Below are 22115 nucleotides of genomic sequence, written 5' to 3'. Positions count from 1 at the left end.
ATGTTATCAAAGGCAAGATAAGTTACTTTTCTACCAAACTGGATATAATTTTCTTGTTTTTATTCAATTTAACATGTTTATTCAGCTCAAAAAGCATACAGTGTTTACCGATGTATTGGAAAATTCAAAATGGCGGCCGACTCTCTCTTTAACACGGTAAGTTCGGGAAAATGTGTTATAAATAATAAACTAGACAAAATACTAATAAGAAACCACCGAATATATGTCAAGTTATGTCACGGTAAGATATTGAGCAAATTTCTAACAGTATTTTGTCTAGTTTATTATTTATTACACCTTTTTCCGAACTTACCGTGTTAAAGAGAGAGTCGGCCGCCATTTTAAATTTTCCAATACATCGGTAAACACTATATGCTTTTCGAGCTGAATAAACATGTTAAATTGAATAAAAACACGAAAATTATATCCAGTTTGGTAGAAAATTAATTTATCTTGCCTTTGATAACATTTATTTGTTATATATTTGTTTTTTGACAACTTTTTCGAATCTGTGTACAGTAATACAAACCCGAAAATTTAAAATGGCGCCCGACTCTCTCTTTAACACGGTAAGTTCGGGAAAAGGTGTTATAAATAATAAACTAGACAAAATACTGTTAGAAAATCGCTCAATATATGTTACCGTGACATAGGCTGCCGTATATTCGATGTTTTTTTAAATAGTATTTTGTCTAGTTTATTATTTATAACACCTTTTCCCAAACTTACTGTGTTAAAGAGAGTCGGACACCATTTTGAATTTTCCACTACATCGGTAAACACTGCATGTTTTTCGAGCTGAATAAACATGTTACATTGAATAAACACGAAAAATATATCCAGTTTGGGAGAAAAGTAACTTATCTTGCCATTGATAACATTTATTTGTTATATGTTTGTTTGGTACTGGTCGCGGTAAGAGTTCCCTGCCGAACACCCTCAAAAAACAATGACTTCTCCCCACGCATGAGCAAAGGACATGTTTTAGTTGCCATAGTAACAAAACGATCCTGAATTTTTATCGACATTGTTTTACTGTTTATGAATATTGAAATAAAATACATTACTACACATTTATTAATAATATCTCACTTTTATCGACTTTTATTTTTTACTTTTTAATAGCATTTTCTTTTTAAATGACAACGTTAATGTTTATGAATATTGAAATAAAATACATTACTACACATTTATTAATATCTTTTTTTTTTTACTGTTTATGTGTCACTTTTATCGACTTTTTCTTTTCTTATATTGAAATAAAAGACACTACACATTTATTAATCTTTTTTTTTACTGTTTGTGTCACTTTTATCGAAGATATTATTAATGAATGTGTAGTAATGTCTTATTTCAATATTTCATATATATAATTTCAATATAAGAGAAAAAGTCGATAAAAGTGACACAAACAGTAAAAAAAAGATATTAATAAATGCGTAGTAATGTATTTTATTTCAATATTCATAAAATGCTATTAAAAAGTAAAAAAAAAAAGTTTTAAGAAAGTCGATAAAAGTGAGATATTATTAATAAATGTGTAGTAATTTATTTTATTTCAATATTCATAAAATGCTATTAAAAAGTAAAAAAAGTTTTAAGAAAGTCGATAAAAGTGAGATATTATTAATAAATGTGTAGTAATTTATTTTATTTCAATATTCATAAACAGTAAAACAATGGCAACTAAAACATGTCCTTTGTGCATGCGTGGGGAGAAGTCATTGCTTTTTGAGGGTGTTCGGCAGGGAACTCTTACCGCGACCAGTACCGTTTGTTTTTTGACAACTTTTTCGAATCTATGTGTACAGTAATACAAACCAGAGTAACTTATTTTGACTTTGATAACATTTATTTGTTTTTTTTTTACTACTTTTTCGAATCTGTGAGCATTTCAGGTAATACTTAAATTTCTATTATGAGATTGGCTTTTGAATGTGAATATACGGATAAAGAAAATTCAAATAAAAACATTGAAAGAAATGCTACCATTTGTATTAAGATTGACTCAAATTGATAAGTTCACAAATAAGTCTGTTTTCAATTAAAAAGTACAAATATAATCCAACACTTTCTTTTCCTAAGCTTTTACAAATATATATATATATATCATATAGAAATAAGTAATATTTATGCCAAAGAAAGAGATGGTGATATTAATGAAATCTTTACTGTAAATAATTGCATTAAAATATAGAAAGTGAAGACAATCGTGAAAAAATGGGTGGCCCTGAAAAGGGCCGTTTTGGGATTTTGTTTTCTTTCGAAGAAAACGCTGTTTACTTGGCACTGGTGTACTTGGTGACAGCTTTTGTTCCCTCAGAGACAGCATGTTTAGCCAACTCGCCAGGGAGAAGAAGACGGACAGCGGTCTGGACCTCACGGCTGCTAAGTGTTCTTTTCTTGCTGTAATGTGACAGACGGCTGGCTTCATTAGCGATTCTCTCAAAAAGATCGTTCACAAAACTGTTCATAATAGACATGGCTTTGCTAGAAATTCCAGTGTCAGGATGAACTTGTTTCATTACTTTGTAAATGTAGATGGAATAACTTTCCTTCCTCTTCTTTTTCCTTTTCTTGCCATCACGGGCAGGTTTAGCCTTACCGGCTTTCTTAGCGCCTTTCTTGCTAACTTCAGTTGGGGGAGCCATTTCGTAAGTCCCTAGTCTCTTCTCAAAATCATGAAAGCATTTTCATTCCCTTCCTTTTTATACAAAACACACCGGATCCCAGCAACGATCAAATTTCGTCTCTCAAATCTCTCGTATTTGATTGGCCAGAAAATAGCAAAACTACACAATTTTCAAATAATTGTGCGCTAAAGCTGTTAACACGTAAAACAAACGGTGAGCGGCAAAATAATGAGCAGTCGAGCGAGAGGATCCGACGTGCGCGTATTTAAGGCAAGTTTTGTGTAAAATCTATTTGTTTGAATTTTTGAACGTAAACTCATCCAAACATCTTAAAAAATGTCTGGTCGTGGTAAAGGAGGTAAAACAAAGGGAAAGAGCAAGACTCGTTCATCCCGTGCCGGACTTCAATTCCCCGTTGGTCGTATCCATCGTCTCCTCCGCAAGGGTAACTATTCGGAGAGAATTGGTGCCGGTGCTCCCGTGTATTTGGCTGCCGTCATGGAATATTTGGCCGCTGAGGTTCTCGAGTTGGCTGGAAATGCTGCCAGAGACAACAAGAAATCCAGAATCATCCCCCGTCACTTGCAATTGGCAATCCGTAATGACGAAGAATTGAACAAATTCTTGGCCGGAGTGACCATTGCCCAAGGTGGTGTCCTTCCCAACATTCAAGCTGTCCTTCTCCCCAAGAAGACCCAGAAAGCCGCAAAGTAAATAACTCTTATTTACTTGATACAACACAAACGGCCCTTTTCAGGGCCACACAAATTTTCCCGAAATGTCTTTCGTCAATCTTACTTGATGCGATTTTTTTATTTTTGACTTGTGATTATCTCTAAACTATTTTTTTCCATCCATTCTTTTACACGTGTTGAGTAGATTCAATATAGAATTTATCCTCGTCACTAAAATTTAGTTTAAAGTAAATTGAAATGATTTGCCACACGACATACGGTAAAATTCAGTCGCCATCTTGTTTTGTTTTCGTTTATTATGTCTCAGATCTTTTGTTTGTTATTTCCATGAGCTTGATGTTTACAATTACTCTTTCCAATGGCAAACGTGAAAATCATGCTTTTAATCGACATCATATTTTATATCATTATAAATGGTTATCTTGATTGTCTTTTTAACTCAAAATACCTCCAGAAGTTGACCGAGAAGAGAAGCCAGTTGATTAAAATGGTTTAATCGCAAAACTAAAGTTCGTGAACAACGAATAACAGCGTTTCAAATGATTTAGTTCTGGATATAATTTTCGTGTTTTTATTCGATTTAACATGTTTATTCAGCCCGAAAAGCATAGTGTTTACCGATGTATTGGAAAATTTAAAATGGCGCCCGACTCTCTCTTTAACACGGAAAGTTTGGGAGAAGGAAGGTGTTATAAATAATAAACTAGACAAAATACTATTAAAACGCGCTCGATATGTTACCATGACATAGGTTGACATATATTCGGTGGGTTTTTAATAGTATTTTGTCTAGTTTATTATTATTTAAAATTACTATTTTAAGCAAAGGGGAATAACTCTCAATTCTTGTATAACAAAAAAGTGAAACTCAGGACAGAACAAAATTGAAAACAAATATTCAGTCAGAAAATGGGTTTGTATTACTGTACACAGATTCAAAAAAGTTGTCAAAAAACAAATATATAACAAATAAATGTTATCAAAGGCAAGATAAGTTACTTTTCTACCAAACTGGATATATTGTTTGTGTTTTTATTCAATGTAACATATTTATTCAGCTCGAAAAACATACAGTTTACCGATGTATTCGAAAATTAAAGATGGCGTCCCACACCCTCTTTAACACCGTAAGTTTGGAAAAAGGTGTTATAAATAAAAAACTATACAAAATACTATTAAAAACCCGCCGAATATATGTCAACCTATGTCACGGTAACATATATTGAGCGAGTTTCTAACAGTATTTTATTCGGTTTTTTATTTATAACATATTTTCCCACACTTACCGTGTTAAAGAGAGAATAAGACGCCATCTTAAATGTTCCAATACATCGGTAAACACTGTATGTTTTTCGAGCTGAATAAATATGTTACATTGAATAAAAACACGAAAAATATATCCAGTTTGGTAGAAAAGTAACTTATCTTGCCTTTGATAATATTTATTTGTTATATATTTGTTTTTTTTTACAACTTTTTCGAATCTATGTGTACAGTAATACAAACCCCTAATTTTAGTAACAAGTATGTCCGCGAGTTATTTTGTTTTTATGTTTTAACTGCCATATTTCGCATGTATCAAAAAAAAAAAGTACCAATTATAGTGCTTTTATTTTGTAAAAGTATTTTCCAAAACTCAACAAATGCACTCACATTTCATCTGAACCATATTACTGTCACAGTAACATTTACTGAGTGCGTTTCTACACGAGGCTACCGAGAGTAAGTATCTATATCTCGGTGGCCGAGGTTTCTACCAGTATTTTGTGACGCTGTTTTACAGTTTATCACTGTGCAGAGGGAGACACATCCCGTTTACTAAAATATTCGTTCATTTTTCCTTCCCATAATTTAGGACGCGATATATTTATTAAATCAAAACATTAAAAAAAAAAAGAAAGTTGCGACGATTTTTTTATGTAACAACGTGGATAACATTCACAATACAAAATGTAGTCTTTACGCGAGTATTAAGAAAATCGTTTTTGTTTTCATATCATAATTTACGAAGCTAAAACCAACGAGCAAACGATATTTGCATTAGATGAAAACATTTAAACAAACAAAAAAAACTACGGCAACTTTTATATTTTTTTTTAATCAAAAAATAAATGTCACGGTAAGTTGAAAACATTAATAATACAAAATGTAGTCTTTACACAACTATTAAGAGAAAACCAAAAACCAACAATGTTGTCCTGAGATGAAAACATTTAAGAAAGAAGCTTCGACAACATTTCTTTGTGTGTGTGTGTGTGTGTGTGTGTGTGTGTGTGTGTGTGTGTGTTCTTAAAGCTTTGTTCAATAATAAGAAAAAAAGTAGCCCCAGCTTTCTTTTTTAAATGTTTTCATCTAATGCAAATATCGTTGATATTCTCTTAATAGTTGCGTAAAGGCTACATTTTGTATTAGTAATGTTATCAACTTTGTTTACAACTCCACAACTATCGATGCATTTTCATTATTACAATAAAAATAGTCGCTGCATCTTTAAATGTTTCATTTTTTTGTATTTTTAAGATCAAAACTATTTTTAAAAAACCTTACCATAACATTTACTTAAAAACAAAAGTTGTCGCAGCTTTATTTTTAAATGTTTTCATCTAATGCAAATACCGTTCGTTGTTCTTTTTTTTTCGTAAATTATATGAAAACAAAAACGATTCTCTGAATAGTCGCGTGAAGACTACATTTTGTATTATTAATGTTTCATAAAAAAATCGTCGAGCTTGTTATTTTTAAAATGTTTTCATATAATAAGATATATGGCGTCCTATATTATGACATGGAAAAATGAATGCATCATTAGATCAAAACATTTGAAAAAGAAAGTTGCGGCAACATTTACTTTTTTTTTTTTTTTTCGACTACATTACAGAAAATGAAAATGCGACGATAGTCATAGAGGAATTATTTTTTCATCTCATAATTTAGGATGCTAAAACCAACGATATTTTTATTAAGTCAAAACATTAAAAAAAGAAAGCTGCGGTGTTTTTTTTTTTTTTATGTAACAAACTTGATAACATTAATTATACAGAACAGTCTTTATGCGACTATTAAGAGAATCGTTTCTGTTTTCATAACACAATTTACGACGCTAAAACCAATGGTATTTTCATTAGATGAAAACAATTGAAAAAGAAAGATGCGGCAACTTTTTCTAGTTTGTTTTAACTACATTTTTATATATAAAAAAAAGGAAATATTATGATGACGTTCTATAAAAAAAATAAATTTTTAAGCTTGAAACCCAAAGAATGAAAACACGACAAAAGAAATGGAATTTTTACGACTGTTTTTTTTTTTTTTCATTTGTTTGTTTAACTACGTTTTTAAATTAACAAATAAATGTTATGGTAAGATTTTTTGTTTTTGCAAAAATGACGGAAAATGCAACGATACTTGTGGAGGAAATTGTGATTTTAATAAACAAACGCTTTAATAAAACAATGATAAACCTTTTTTTTTTTAAAAAGCCGTGGCGACTTTTTTTTACAAAGCTTATAATATTAATAACACCAACATCTAGTTTTAACATGACAAAAAATGAAAATACGACGATAGTTATAGAGGAATTATAAGTTTTATTAAACAAAACTGATTTATTTTATATGAAATATTTTTCTACATGAGTAATGTAAACATAAAACTTGTTCAGTAATAAAAAAAAAAAAAAAAAAAAAAGCCGCGCAGCTGTTTTTTTTTATATATATATATATATATATTTTCATCCTGGATTTACTAAAACGTTTTCTTTGAAAACAATTGTATTTTCCTTTTAAAACAAAATGCAGTCGAAACAATGTAGAAAAATTGCAACTTAAAAAAAAATATTTTGATCTAATGAAAGTATCTTTGGTTTTAGCTGTTAATAGTCGCGTAAAGACTACATTTTTTTATTATTAATGTTATCAAATTTGTTACACAAAAAATTAACCGTCAAGGTTTCTTTTTTTTTTTTTTGATATTTTGATTTATTAAAAACATCCTTGTTTTAGCGTCCTAAATTATGAGATGAAAAAAATGAACAAATTTCTTAGTAAAATGGAGTTGTCTCCCTCTGCACACTGACCTTGTATAAAAAAGCGCAGGGTTTGTATTATTATACACAGATTCGAAAAAGTTGTCAAACAAATATTTAATAAATAAATGTTATCAAAGGGAAAATAAGTTAATTTTCTACCTACCTGGATAATTTATTAGTGTTTTTATTTAATGTAACATGTTTATTCAGCTCTGTTCACGGCGCCATTTTAAATTTTCCAATACATCGATAAACGCTATATGTTTTTCGAGCTAAATAAACATGTTACATTAAATAAAGAACTAAAAAATTATCCAGCTAGGTAGAAAAGTAACTTATCTTGCCTTTGATAACATTTGTTTGTTATATATATTAAAAAAAAAAAAACTTTTTCGAATCTTTGTATACGAACCCGAAAACTCTTTAAACAGTTTATATTAAAATATTTTTTAAATACATTACTTTCTTTCTTATGCCTGACGTACACGAGTGCTAGCGATCTAGCGAAATACACATCGTCCCCGATGTTGTACGCAGTTCGATTTAGGGAGCAATTATTATTTTTACAAGGAAAGAATTTTTGCGTGTGTGGCCTAGTTTTTTTATTATTATTATTTATTTATTTATTTTGGCTTGAACTTTGCGAATTATTTTGTTATTACGATTTCTTTTTTTTTTTTTTTTGCCGGAGATAGGAAAATTGGTGCAAGTCCAAATTAGCACTTGTGGCGATAAACAAAAAGCTTTAGCGTCTACCTGTGGAATGTCGTCGATCGAAACAATGAAATGTTATTTGGTGCTAGTGCACTTATTGATCCGCGCTATTTTTAAATAGTATTTTCAAGTTTGATTAGATTTAAATTACCTGTTTTTATTAAATTGTTAGGTGATAGTACAAAATAGACAACACCCTTCCGTCTCCATATTAAGAATGGCTTTCTGAATATCATCATTTCAGTTCGCCTCAATAAATGCACGAGTACCTTTTATTTTCTTGAATGAAATAAAAACTACTCGACTAGAAAAGTACTGTTTTTGTTTTAATAATTATTTTTTATTCAAAAATCAAAAAATTCAATTGTTCCAAACGTTTTTTTTTTTTTCCAAAGTTTATTGGATATTTTTTAATTATCATATTTCTCATGCACATGCTCTGGAAATGTTTCAAACTTATCTAGTATTTTTTTTCACTTTTAATGTTATAAGCCTTTCTATACATGGCCTCATCGACATGAGACTATTTCATTTCGGTACTGGTCGCGATTAGAGTTCCCTGCCGAACACCCTAAAAAACACTGATTTCTCCCTTAGTTGCCATAGTAACTAAACGATCATGAATTTTTTATCGACTTTGTTTTACTGTTTATGAATATTGAAATAAAAGACATTACTACACATTAATAATATCTGACTTTTTTTTACTGTTTATGTGTCACTTTTATCGACTTTTTCTTTTTTAAATAGCATTTTCTTTTTAAATGACTACGTTTTAACCTTACAATTGAATAAAAAAAACATTAAACTTTAATTAAGCTTAGAACTACGATTTAAAATATAGCGCGGATCATAAGTGCACTAGCACCCATTTTTTTATTAAGAAATGTTTAGTAATTATTTTCTTTTAATATTCATAAACACTAAAAACGTCGTCATTTAAAAAGAAAATGCTATTTAAAAAATAAAAGAAAAAGTCGATAAAAGTGACACATAAACAGTAAAAAAAAGGTTGATAAAAGTGATTAAAAGTGAACTATTATTAATAAATGGGTAGTAATGTCTTTTATTTCAATATTCATACGCAGTAAAACAAAGTCGATAAAAATTCATGATCGTTTAGTTACTATGGCAACTAAGTGTTTTTTTAGGGTGTTCGGCAGGGAACTCTAATCGCGACCAGTACCTTCATTTCTCCAACTGATCCCGATATGTATTTCAAAAAATCATAACAAAATAATTCGCTAAGTTCAAACCAAAATAAAAAAAAAAATATCCATCAACCCCACTCACAAAACAAACAAACACAATTCGAACAAGCCAAAAAAAAAAAAAAAAAAAAAAAAAGCCATAATAAATAAGAAAACTAGGCGCTCCCCCAGTCGAACTGTGTACATCTGAGCCGATGTGTATTTCGCTAGAGGGGTAGCAGTAGCACTCGTGTACGTCCGCCATTCTTATTAGTATAATAACTTTCTGCATACATAAAACTATATAAAATTTGAATTTAGTAAACAGTAATAACGTATATAAATAGAGAATTTTTCCGAAGAAATCTGAGTGGACGAAAATGACGAGGTTTGTTTGTTTGTTTAATTGTACGGCAGATCAACGTTTTGAGTTATTTTATGCAGATTATCTTTGGGTAATGCTTTGACATACGAGTGAGTTTTGATAGGAGGTAATTTTTTAAAGGTTTGGTTTCACGGCATCTCAACCCTTTTGGGGTTATTTATCATAATTACTTTTAATTTTAGTTTATTTTAAATTACTCTATTTGATCCATTGCTCGGTGAAACCTCATAGGAAATATTCGGCTTAAGTTAAGGTTAATATGCATAAACATCCTAGTTTTAGAATATCAGTTTGTTGCTGGTAGACTTTTAAATTCAGACAAGAGTTCTTAACAGACAAATGATCTGAAAATATGCAATTTTACTAAAGCCGAAGTGCATTTTTATTTAATGAAAAATAAAATAAAATTTGATGTGGGAAAAATGTTTGTTTTACTTATTAAATAAACGTAAAGAGTGAAATAAAATTTAAAAAGTCAATGGGAGAATAGAATATTTAAAAACATAAATATCGCATTAAATTACAAGTCAAGAAAAGCTTTCAGAATAAATTTGTGGCCCTGAAAAGGGCCGTTTGAAAATAAGAAAAGAGAGAATGAGAATTTAAGCTCTCTCGCCTCGGATACGACGAGCCAACTGGATGTCCTTCGGCATGATGGTGACACGTTTGGCGTGGATGGCACACAAGTTGGTGTCTTCGAAAAGACCAACCAAGTAAGCTTCACTGGCCTCCTGAAGAGCCATCACAGAAGAACTCTGGAAACGAAGATCGGTCTTGAAGTCTTGGGCGATTTCACGAACCAAACGTTGGAAGGGAAGTTTCCTGATGAGAAGCTCAGTGGATTTTTGATAACGTCTGATCTCACGGAGAGCTACAGTACCAGGCCTGTAACGATGGGGTTTCTTCACTCCACCAGTGGCTGGAGCACTTTTACGTGCAGCTTTGGTAGCCAACTGCTTACGAGGAGCTTTTCCTCCGGTGGATTTACGAGCGGTCTGCTTAGTACGGGCCATTACTTACTCTTCAAATAATGAATTCCACGAGCACGCCCGTTACAGCTTTTATATCGGTTGTTATCAGCTGCTGCTGATGCTACTTTACTTTGTTACATGCGCGCAAAATGTTTAAATATTTCCCTTTATTCTCATTGGTAAGAAAGAATCACGTGGGGTGCTTTCAACTAGGTCCGCCGGATTTTGTGCGGAGACCTATATATAGTGAATTTGATGTTTTAGTCGCGCACATTTTTATTTCTCGTGTATTAAACTTATAACAATATGTCTGGTCGTGGAAAGGGAGGAAAAGGTTTAGGAAAAGGAGGCGCTAAGCGTCATCGTAAAGTACTTCGTGATAACATCCAGGGTATCACGAAACCTGCTATCCGCCGTCTTGCCCGTCGAGGTGGTGTGAAACGTATCTCTGGTCTGATCTACGAAGAAACCCGTGGTGTCCTGAAGGTTTTCCTTGAAAATGTCATCCGTGATGCCGTCACCTACACTGAACACGCCAAGAGGAAGACTGTCACCGCCATGGATGTGGTGTATGCTCTGAAGAGACAAGGAAGAACCCTTTACGGATTCGGAGGTTAAACACTGATTTAATCAAAGAAAATCAAACCAAACGGCCCTTTTCAGGGCCACCAACTTTTTCCAAAAAGTATTCTTCAACTATAATTTTTATGCGATTAACTTTTCATAAACGTCTAATTTGATATATATTTTAAAAATTTTTTCATAAGTCTTTATAACTCGCTAATTTATTGCAGACATGAATCTAACTTTTTTTTATTTTTATTTTATTTTAACAAACCTCAACCTTGGAATTAATTCTACAATTATTACAAAGGTCTTTTCCAATATTTATAATTCTTTCTTGAGCATCCGGGTTTTGAATTTAGTTTTATCAGCGAAAGAAAAGAAATTTCCTGTAATTACATGTCATTTAATTTCAGATAAGAATTTTAGTTTAATCATATAGGAAATATTCAATCGAAAATAAAGTAAATTTTTGTCAGTTCTCAAACAATGACTTATAATTGAAAAACAAGTGATGACTCTAAAATTGCAAATATTTCTTTTTATCTAATCGGTTTGTTTTATTTTTTTTATCGTTGACGTCATTTAAACGGTTGGTAATTCAATTAAGTATATTTATCTCGAACTAAAAGTATATTCAAGGGATTAGCTTTCAAAGTTTATCGACTAGGTACCACGGAAATTAATCTACCGCATTTTTAAAGTTTTCATTTTAATTTTGCATTTCTTGCTACTCTTTGGGCGTTGAGTTCCATTGCGACCAGCATAAAAAAAAACAATCGTCGCTTACGCTAAGGGCACCCTTCCCTGACGCATAGCGTTCAACATCCGAATAAACACTTTAAATTAGAAAAACACAAAACTTATACAATTAGATAAAAAAGTAACTTATCTTGACATTGATAACATTTATTTGTTAAAAATATTTGTAAAAATGAGAAGTCGATAAAAAGTCATTTAAAAAGAAATTAAAAAAATGTCAGCATACCCATCTGCAAATGCTAGAAATTTAAAAACAAATGTTTGGAAAAGTGAGACATTATTAATATGTTTAACTTTTTTATTTTAATATTTATAAAAGAGTAAAATATGTGACAAATAATCGTTTAGTTACTACGGCAACGTCAGTAAATAAGGTTATCTTTCAGATGCAAGGTTCATTGTTTACTTGCGGTTTTAACGATGTAAGATTCCGTTGTACGGAAGACCAAATCGGCCAAAATGTCTATGATGTTTTTATTGGCGCTTTTCTTCGTATTTTTAATAACATTTTTTTGCACCATTTACAAGTTCTTTTTACAAATAATTTTTTTAATACTGTAATAGTAAAATAAAGATACATTTATTAATTATACGGAAAAAGTATCTCGTAATGTTTTCACACGAGATTTTTTTCCTGTTGATTTCTCTTTTTTTTTAAATATTAAAATTGATTTACTATTTAAAGTGATTTTCAAGCCTTTAACATGACGGAGTTTATAATGAAAACCAAATTACCGTTAAAATTAAAATAATCTTTATTAGAAATTTGTAACAAAATTATAAAACTATTAGATTAAAATTGAGAACTTTTAATTAAACAACGTGAACATTTTATAATGAGTGTTTTCATGAAATGTATTTTTAATAATAAAAAAAATAATAATCTTTATTAGAAATTTGTACCACATCGACTAATTTGTTCATGATTAAATGAAGTTAGAAATCAATAGGAAAAAAATCTCGTGTGAAAACATTACGAGATACTTTTTTCGTATAATTAATAAATGTAACTTTATTTTACTATTACAGTATTAAAAAAAATATTTGTAAAAAAAAAACTTGTAAATGGTGCAAAAAATGTTATTAAAAAATAAGAAAAGAAGCGCCAATAAAAAACATCGTAGACGTATATTATCATTTAAACAGTATATCAATTTAAATATTTAAATTCAGTAAATAAATTTAAATATTTAAATTATGGCCGATTTGGTCTTCCGTACAACGGAATCTTACATCGTTACAACCGCAAGTAAACAAGGAACCTTGCATCTGAAAGATAACCGTAAATAAATAAAATGTTACTCTCTCGTGCGTCCGGGAAGGGAGCGACGCTTGTTTTTTTGGTATTATTATACAAACACCGTGACAGCGTTAGGGTTAGGGTTAGGGTTAGGGGTTAGGGTTAGGGTTGGGGTTAGTGTTAAGGTTAGGGTTAATTCGCTGTCACGGTGTTTGTATAGTTTTACCGTTTTTTTATGTTGGTCATCGTGGAACTCAACGTCCAAGGAGTACCCATTTCTTTCTTATAAAACCAACTTTTCCTGTAATAACCGACAACACCGATTTTATTTTTTTAATGAATGTTTTTTATTTTTTTAATGAATGTTTTTGAAAGTACAAAAAAAAATAAACAATACATATGGATATCCGCCCATTAGATGTCATCTATCTGGTTTTCATTCCAACTTAGCAACAAGGCAATACTTGTTATTCAAGTAAAAACGCCAAAATCCCATTCAGGTAAGGAGAAAGGGGGTTTATATTACTGTACACATAGATTCGAAAAAGTTGTCAAAAAACAAATATATAACAAATAAATGTTATCAAAGGCAAGATAAGTTACTTTTCTACCTAACTGGATATATTTTTTTGTGTTTTTATTCAATGTAACATGTTTATTCAGCTCGAAAAACGTGCAGTGTTTACCGATGTATTGGAAAATTCAAACTCGGAGAGGGTAAGTTTGGGAAAAGGTATTATAAATAATAAACTACACACAATACTGTTAGAAATTCGCTCAATATATGTTACCGTGACATATGTATTCGGTTGTTTTTTAATAGTATTTTATTATTTATAACATCTTTCCCCTTACCGTGTTAAAGAGACAGTCGGCCGCCACGGGTTTGTATTACTGTACACATAGATTCGAAAAAGTTGTCAAAAAACAAATATATAACAAATAAATGTTATCAAAGGCAAGATAAGTTACTTTTCTACTTCTACGTTTTTAGTGTTTATATTTTATGTAACATGTTTATTCAGCTCAAAAAACTGTTTAACGATGTATTGGAAAATTCAAAATGGCGGCCGACTCTCTATTTATTTTTTAGTGTATAATTTTCGTGTTTTTATTCAATGTAACATGTTTATTCAACTCGAAAAGCATAGTGTTTACCGATATATTGAAAAATTCAAAATGGCGCCCGACTCTCTCTTTTAACACGGTAAGTTTGGGAAAAGGTGTTATAAATAATAAACTAGACAAAATACTGTTAGAAATTCGCTCAATATATATTACCGTGACATATATTCAGTCGTTTTTGAATAGTATTTTGTCTAGTTTATTATTTATAACACCTTTTCCAAAACTTATCGTGTTAAAGAGAGTCGGGCGCTATTTTAAAAATTTCAATACATCGGTAAACACTGCATGTTTTTCGAGCTGAATAAACACGTTACATTGAATAAAAACAAAAAATATATCCAGTTTGGTAGAAAAGTAACTCATTTTGTCTTTGATAACATTTATTTGTTTTTTGACAACTTTTTCGAATCTATGTGTACAGTAATACAAACCCAACTGAGTTTTACAACATCTGTACGTAAACGATCTTAATACATTATATAGAAGTAAGTAATATTTATGCCAAAGAAAGAGATGGTGATATTAATGAAATCTTTACTGTAAATAATTGCATTAAAATATAGAAAGTGAAGACAATCGTGAAAAAATGGGTGGCCCTGAAAAGGGCCGTTTTGGGATTTTGTTTTCTTTCGAAGAAAACGCTGTTTACTTGGCACTGGTGTACTTGGTGACAGCTTTTGTTCCCTCAGAGACAGCATGTTTAGCCAACTCGCCAGGGAGAAGAAGACGGACAGCGGTCTGGACCTCACGGCTGCTAAGTGTTCTTTTCTTGCTGTAATGTGAAAGACGGCTGGCTTCATTAGCGATTCTCTCAAAAAGATCGTTCACAAAACTGTTCATAATAGACATGGCTTTGCTAGAAATTCCAGTGTCAGGATGAACTTGTTTCATTACTTTGTAAATGTAGATGGAATAACTTTCCTTCCTCTTCTTTTTCCTTTTCTTGCCATCACGGGCAGGTTTAGCCTTACCCGCTTTCTTAGCGCCTTTCTTGCTAACTTCAGTTGGGGGAGCCATTTCGTAAGTCCCTTCAAAATCATGAAAGCATTTTCATTCCCTTCTTTTTATACAAAACACACCGGATCCCAGCAACGATCAAATTTCGTCTCTCAAATCTCTCGTATTTGATTGGCCAGAAAATAGCAAAACTACACAATTTTCAAATAATTGTGCGCTAAAGCTGTTAACACGTAAAACAAACAAAACAAAGGCGTTTTGTGAGCGGCAAAATAATGAGCAGTCGAGCGAAAGGATCCGACGTGCGCGTATTTAAGGCAAGTTTTGTGTAAAATCTATTTGTTTGAATTTTTGAACGTAAACTCATCCAAACATCTTAAAAAATGTCTGGTCGTGGTAAAGGAGGTAAAGCAAAGGGAAAGAGCAAGACTCGTTCATCCCGTGCCGGACTTCAATTCCCCGTTGGTCGTATCCATCGTCTCCTCCGCAAGGGTAACTATTCGGAGAGAATTGGTGCCGGTGCTCCCGTGTATTTGGCTGCCGTCATGGAATATTTGGCCGCTGAGGTTCTCGAGTTGGCTGGAAATGCTGCCAGAGACAACAAGAAATCCAGAATCATCCCCCGTCACTTGCAATTGGCCATCCGTAATGACGAAGAATTGAACAAATTCTTGGCCGGAGTGACCATTGCCCAAGGTGGTGTCCTTCCCAACATTCAAGCTGTCCTTCTCCCCAAGAAGACCCAGAAAGCCGCAAAGTAAATAACTCTTATTTACTTGATACAACACAAACGGCCCTTTTCAGGGCCACACAAATTTTCCCGAAATGTCTTTCGTCAATCTTACTTGATGCGATTTTTTTATTTTTGACTTGTGATTATCTCTAAACTATTTTTTTTCCATCCATTCTTTTACACGTGTTGAGTAGATTTAATATAGAATTTATCCTCGTCACTAAAATTTAGTTTAAAGTAAATTGAAATGTTGGGTTTGTTTTACTGTACTCATAGATTCGAAAAAGTTGTCACAGTACAAATAAATGCTATCAAAGCCAAGATAAGTTACTTTTCTATCCAACTGGATATGTTTTTAGTGTTTATATTTAATGTAACATGTTTATTCAGCTCCAAAAAACTTTTTAACGATGTATTGGAAAATTCAAAATGTCGGCCGACTCTCTCTATTTATTTTGGTTCGTTGAAAGATTTACCCAAAATAGTGCCCGTCATTTTTGTAGCAAAATGTAAGGATATGAGGTAATACTTTTTTTTTTTCTTCTTTCACAAATATTTAGACATGAGTGTTTCATGACTTTTTTTTTTTTTTTTTTCAAATTTTAAGTTCAAGTTCACTACATATTTATTTCGTAGGAGGAAACGATATTTTAATACGTAATGTTACCGTAAAAGTTTATTTCCAAAATATGAAAAACAATTAGTTAAAAAAAAAAATTATTGATGAAAACAAATATCGAAGACAATTGTCGAAAGTTGGCCAGTACAGGTTTTAGTTATCTCCCCTAGATAAAACCTCAATCTTTTTTATTACAAAACAATGGCTTTACTAATTACTATTTTAAAAACGAAGGGAGATAACTCCTGGGTCATGTAAAACTGACAGAAAAACTTAGTTTTTATCCAAAATAAACCAATTGCAATTTTTAACTCTTCGTTGAAATTTCAAACATTCGCGCCAATTTTTTATTGTGTTCACCGAATAAAAGTTTTAAAGGAAGTAAACAAAAAAAAAACTATCAGATAGGTAGAAGAGTAACTTACCTTGTTTTTAATAAAATTTATTTGTTATTTGAAATTTTGACCATTTTTTTTTTCATACCATATGTATTGTAAAACAAATCGCCATTTTGTTTAATTTTGAAGTCTTTATCGAGACATTGTGGCTATTTTTTCTTGTTATTCAGTAGCGTTCAATATTGCTTGTTTTTCGAACAGAATAAACATTTTATATTAAATGAAAACATTAAAATCTTATCCAGTTAGGCAGAAAACTAACTTATCTTACATTTGCTAACATTTATTTGTTACTAGCTGTACCCAGCCATATACGTTGCTATGGCTTAGCGGAAATGGGTAAAAAAAAATACTGAGGTTTACGGAAATGCCCAACTCGTTGATTACATATTAAATGTAGACTGTTATGTTTTCGGGTATGCATACAACGAATAAAAACCCCAACCGGCCCTTTTTTAGAACGTCTTTCTGAAAAGACACCCACAACCTCCCATGTTAAGAACGGCTTTCTGAATAGACACCTTCAACCTTGTCAGCATACTCCAAAACCTAAGAAAGATGACATGTAGAATGTGAATGATGAGTTGGACATAATGTAAAAATGTACTGAATGTAAAACGGTACGAAATGTAAATTTCCGTTCCATTTTTAAAACAGTGTTCTCCACAAGTTTTACCAAAATGCATATTTTCAGTTATCCTGTACTTTCACCTAACAATGCAATAAACCAAGAGATATTGTAAAGCTTGAAGTTAACATGAAAACACTGAAAAAAAAAAAAAAAAAAAAAAGATAGCATGCTAATATAAGTGCATACCGTCTTTGAAACAGTAAATATTATAATATGTTCGTTTTCAGGGCAAGGCTGTAAGTGTAGTATCTGTTCCGCTGCACGTTCATAAGGCAAACACACACACACACACACTCGGAGAAGCAGAAGTTTATTTACGAATGAAAACATAGAATCATATTCTAATTAAATGCGTTTATTTATAATTTATTACTTTTTTGTATTAACTGCAATACTTAGTTTCATTAAACTCCCATATCACCGTAAGAAAAAAATAAAACCTAAACATCTAAACAGAAAAAAACAAAAAAACAAATAAAAGGAAAAAATGTAACCATGATAGTGATGATGATAATAATAATAATAATAATAATAATAATAAAGAAGTATTTCTTTGGTTGGGAGATCTCTCTCTCTCTCTCTCTCTCTCTCTCTCTCTCTCTCTCTCTCTCTCTCTCTCTCTCTCTCTCTCTCTCTCTCTCTGCCGATACTATAGAGATCACAAATGTAAATAAACTGAGTCTGTGTTTAGAAAAAAAAAGGGGGGGATGTATAATTAAATGGAAAGTATGTAAATCTAAATATTCCCAGAAAAAAAAAGGAGAGAACAAAGCAAACTTTTGGACTGCGATAGTTGGCTATAACGTAAATATATGTATGTATGCATAATGGCCGACATTAAGACGCCATAGTGTTCGTTAACTAAAGGGAATGTAATAATAATTCTAATAATCCATGAATATCGGAATGGGTAGTGTCAGCCAATCACAACATGAGGATCAAGTGTGTTGAGACAGTATTTTTAGTGTAGAAAAGGGAAGTGAAATGCTATAGGGAATAGATCAATTATGTAGGAAGGGTTCTAAAGTTAAGTCCTCTGTGAGTATAAATACACAGTGTAAGTGGGTGACGGTGGCGATTAGGAGGTGAAATGGAAACTACTTCCTCTGTGGTCCTGGATATGACCTTAAACTATATCCGATGCTGAGGCCCCAGCCTTAGGGAGTGTGGAGCCACCCTTTAATTGCCATTGCTCCCAGGTCTACTCTGACCCGGAGTGGTAGCACCTGTTAGGGTCCCAACTATGGGTTAAATAGAATATGACTTAAAAAACAAATATACTATATTAAAAAATCGTTCTCCAAAATCACCAGATTCGGCATTAAATAACCTGAAAAGGGTTGATATGCCGTAAAACAAAACAACCAACCAACTTCCTCTGTAGGTTATGACGATGATGATGACACTCGTAGGATTAAATCTAATGTTTTAATATTACAAATTAATGTGGCTAAAATGTTGCTCTATAGTTAAATAAGGTAATGTCTAATAACGTAAACAGATTAAATTTGTCTATGCCATCTGTTGTAAACCTACGGTATTTTGGTCCAGAGGGGAAAAACTGTGTCTCTTTTATTATATATATATTGACAAATTTTTCGTACATCTGTGGGCTGTAAAACAAACCCAATATTGATTACTTTACCTAAAAAATTGTTTTTGGCAGTTTACTGCGGACTTCATGTCACCCATAAATTTGCATCAACATATGTATTATATACTTACATCTACATATATGCTGTGTTATATACATATACACACATGTATATATGTATATACACATAAATCAAAGGAGAAAAAAGAATTAATGTACTGCTTTACTAACATTTTGTTAAATTCTTGATTTTTTTTTAGCAATTATCGAGGTTTGACTATTACTCTCATGAGAACACCATTTTGTTTTTCATTCTATCTCGATAGGCTTTACACTAGCTTTATAGTTAACTAAAAATGAAAAATTTAATTTAAATTTTAAAATAATTTAAGGGGAAAAAAGTCATTTAGGTAGGTAAAAGACTAACTTATCTTACCTTTGGTAATATTATTAGTTGTATTACATTTTAGTGTATTACATTTTTACCTTTTTTATTTTGTTAGCTATTCTTGAAAATTAACTCATTTTTTAAAATTCTCTTTCGAAAATCAACAAGAATGAAATCTGTTTATTAAAACAATATTTTTAACACAATTTTAATAAATAGTAAAAAATATTTATTTGTTTGTGTTTAATACATGCATGCATATATTGCATCAGTGCTTTTGATGTAATGGCAAATCGACATTTTTTGGATTTGAATTACGCACATTGCCGCAAACGGATAGATTCATGACCAACGTAGGTCACGATAGATTATAGTAAACACAATGAGAATCGCTGTAGAATTTAATTATTAACAATAATTAATTTGTACATTTTTTTTTACCAGAGCATCAAGACGAAAGGGGGAAAAAATATTGTTTTTTCCTCCAGAACAATTGATTAACTGTTAGGGGGAGGTTAGTATCAAATCCGCTTTATTGATTTTCTATGAAATTTTCATGTATGCTGCGTATTTGTTCATTATAATTTCATTTTTTGATGAGGCGTCTGTTATTTTTATTTTTTTTAGGGTGGTGTTTATTTGGTAATTGGGACCTGGTAGACCAACACAATATCTACCTTAAAAAACATGTTTTCTATAGGTTATATGAATTTGAAATAAAACTAAAGGTATCTACATAATTTTTATGTCGAAATTAACATATCCAAACATTAGAGGATTATTATTGTGTAATTCTAACTGCTTTCTTTTTACCTCTTTCAGGTTTTGTTCATTGTCAGTAGACAAACAACTGCTGGACAAATAGAGTACAACCTTATCTATGAATAGGTATCCCAAACCAAAAATTTATTTTTATCATATCTAAAAAAAAGTAATGTGGGCATGTAGAATTTTGTAAACCATTTACAAAAATACCAAATTTATTTTGGTAGGTCAATTAGCCATCAAGTTATGATCATTCAAAGTTTGTCAGAAAGTTGAAATTTGCTATCGTGGCTGAGAAGCCAAATTTCATAGTCTATAACTAAAAATGTAAGCTACTAACAAGTTAAAAATCCTTATAAATGTAATGTCATCTTGTAGTAGATGAAAATTAATACAAATTTAGGCAATAAATATTAGATGAAACCAACTTAAACACTAGGCAAAATCCCTCTATCAACGTGAAAACAGTGAAAATACAACACGGAAAGGCAACTTTAACTGTTCATATCAATTTCATTTTAATAGCTAATGTATTGAATCTTCTTAGTATGATTCAAAACACATTGGAGATCAAGATAATTCTTTCTTTTAATTATAAATTGATAAAACCACTCAATTGTGGACCATGTAAAAGCAGTCAAACAGGAAATTTTGTAAAAAGGGCAAAAAAGGTAAAAAAAATGAGTCAAAAGTATACGTTACTGAAATTGCTATAAAACTGTAACCATTGGTGGTAGAAGCTTGAAACTTTGCAACTTTACTAATTTTTGGGTGAGGAATTCAAAAAAATGGTTGCCTTGTTTCTAATAACAAAACTTTTTGCCACAGAAATACTTTTACTTTGGGAAATTTAAACTCGCCAAAAAAGCACTGACGACAATATTTAGAAATTTTTTATACAAAAAAAAGGCACAAATCATTTTTTTAAACATTGAAAAACTTTCAACTTAAAAAACAAGTAAGAAAGATATTTTAGGTCTTACTACAATTCCTTTCTTATCGATCTTCTCTCAGAATTCTTTCATAGGCTTCTGCTATGGTAGATATCTCAGGAACCCTCCAAATCCTACCATCACTTGAAACTGGCATTACCTCAAAATCCCATCTGTAGACAAATGCTGACTCTACTTGTGCAATGTCATCTGATAAAGGCCATCGAAAATAATCTTTTCTACTTTTTGTTTGCATTAAAAATTTTACTACAGCGCTGGATGCAGATATAATATCAATGACTTGGCCAATGTAAAAGTTGGTGTCATAGTAGACAGCTACCCATTGTCCTTGATGTTCATAACTGAAGATATCCTGAGATGGATCTTCATCACAACTGCAGGAGTTATCTGAATGTTCAGCAGATTCACTTAAGGAAGACACTTTTTGTTGCTTTGGTGGAGGTGGAGATGAATCAATTGGATTTCTTTTCAAGTAGTCAGAGAGAGCAGCTTCCAGTTGAACTTTATTTCCACTGGTGTTGATTTTGACACCTAAAACAACCTTGAGGTATCTCAATTGGTCTTTGAGTGCTTCCAAACCACTTTCTGAAATTTTTTTTATCTGTTTATCAGACTTCACTGGACCACCATGCTTAATAACAGAGTTAATAATTCTTTCTTTCTCAGCAGCAGCTTGACGTTCTTTTTCCTTCTTTAATCTTTCATTTTGTGCAATTTTTTCTTGGACACAAAGTTTCACAAGGGCTTCTTGTTGTGCATGCTTTTGTC

General features: G+C 31.4%; 4 protein-coding genes and 1 long non-coding RNA gene across 6 annotated transcripts in view; 2 read left to right on the top strand and 3 right to left on the bottom strand.

Moving 5' to 3' along the window:
* Positions 1-22115, bottom strand: part of LOC145286113 (uncharacterized) — a 111658-nt gene that overhangs the window by 45085 nt on the left and 44458 nt on the right. The window contains exon 1 of one of the 2 annotated variants that reach the window (XR_013869105.1): positions 17044-17338. The exons of the other annotated variant lie outside the window; for it this stretch is intronic. This is a non-coding gene — a long non-coding RNA (uncharacterized LOC145286113). Of the gene's footprint in view, positions 1-17043; positions 17339-22115 lie in introns of those variants that run through there. 2 annotated transcript variants of the gene reach the window in all.
* LOC145286108 (histone H2B, gonadal-like) lies at positions 1677-2841 on the bottom strand. Its single transcript, XM_080134799.1, has one exon. The coding sequence runs from the start codon at positions 2649-2651 to the stop codon at positions 2280-2282; it is 372 nt and encodes a 123-aa protein (XP_079990925.1). The 5' UTR covers positions 2652-2841; the 3' UTR covers positions 1677-2279.
* On the top strand, positions 2535-3701 carry LOC145286107 (histone H2A-like). The gene has a single exon (XM_080134798.1). It carries the CDS (start codon positions 2970-2972, stop codon positions 3345-3347), a length of 378 nt encoding a protein of 125 aa, XP_079990924.1. The 5' UTR covers positions 2535-2969; the 3' UTR covers positions 3348-3701.
* On the bottom strand, positions 14817-15332 carry LOC145286413 (histone H2B, gonadal-like). Its single transcript, XM_080135335.1, has one exon. It carries the CDS (start codon positions 15324-15326, stop codon positions 14955-14957), a length of 372 nt encoding a protein of 123 aa, XP_079991461.1. The 5' UTR covers positions 15327-15332; the 3' UTR covers positions 14817-14954.
* LOC145286111 (histone H2A-like) lies at positions 15528-16588 on the top strand. The gene has a single exon (XM_080134801.1). It carries the CDS (start codon positions 15650-15652, stop codon positions 16025-16027), a length of 378 nt encoding a protein of 125 aa, XP_079990927.1. The 5' UTR covers positions 15528-15649; the 3' UTR covers positions 16028-16588.

The sequence above is a fragment of the Euprymna scolopes genome, chromosome 10 (genome assembly GCF_053919585.1).
Source record: "Euprymna scolopes isolate OS-2025 chromosome 10, ASM5391958v1, whole genome shotgun sequence".
In the NCBI taxonomy this organism is placed as follows: domain Eukaryota; kingdom Metazoa; phylum Mollusca; class Cephalopoda; order Sepiida; family Sepiolidae; genus Euprymna; species Euprymna scolopes.
The sequence above is the reverse complement of the archived record's forward strand: the minus strand, read 5'-3'. Positions and strand labels throughout refer to the sequence as shown.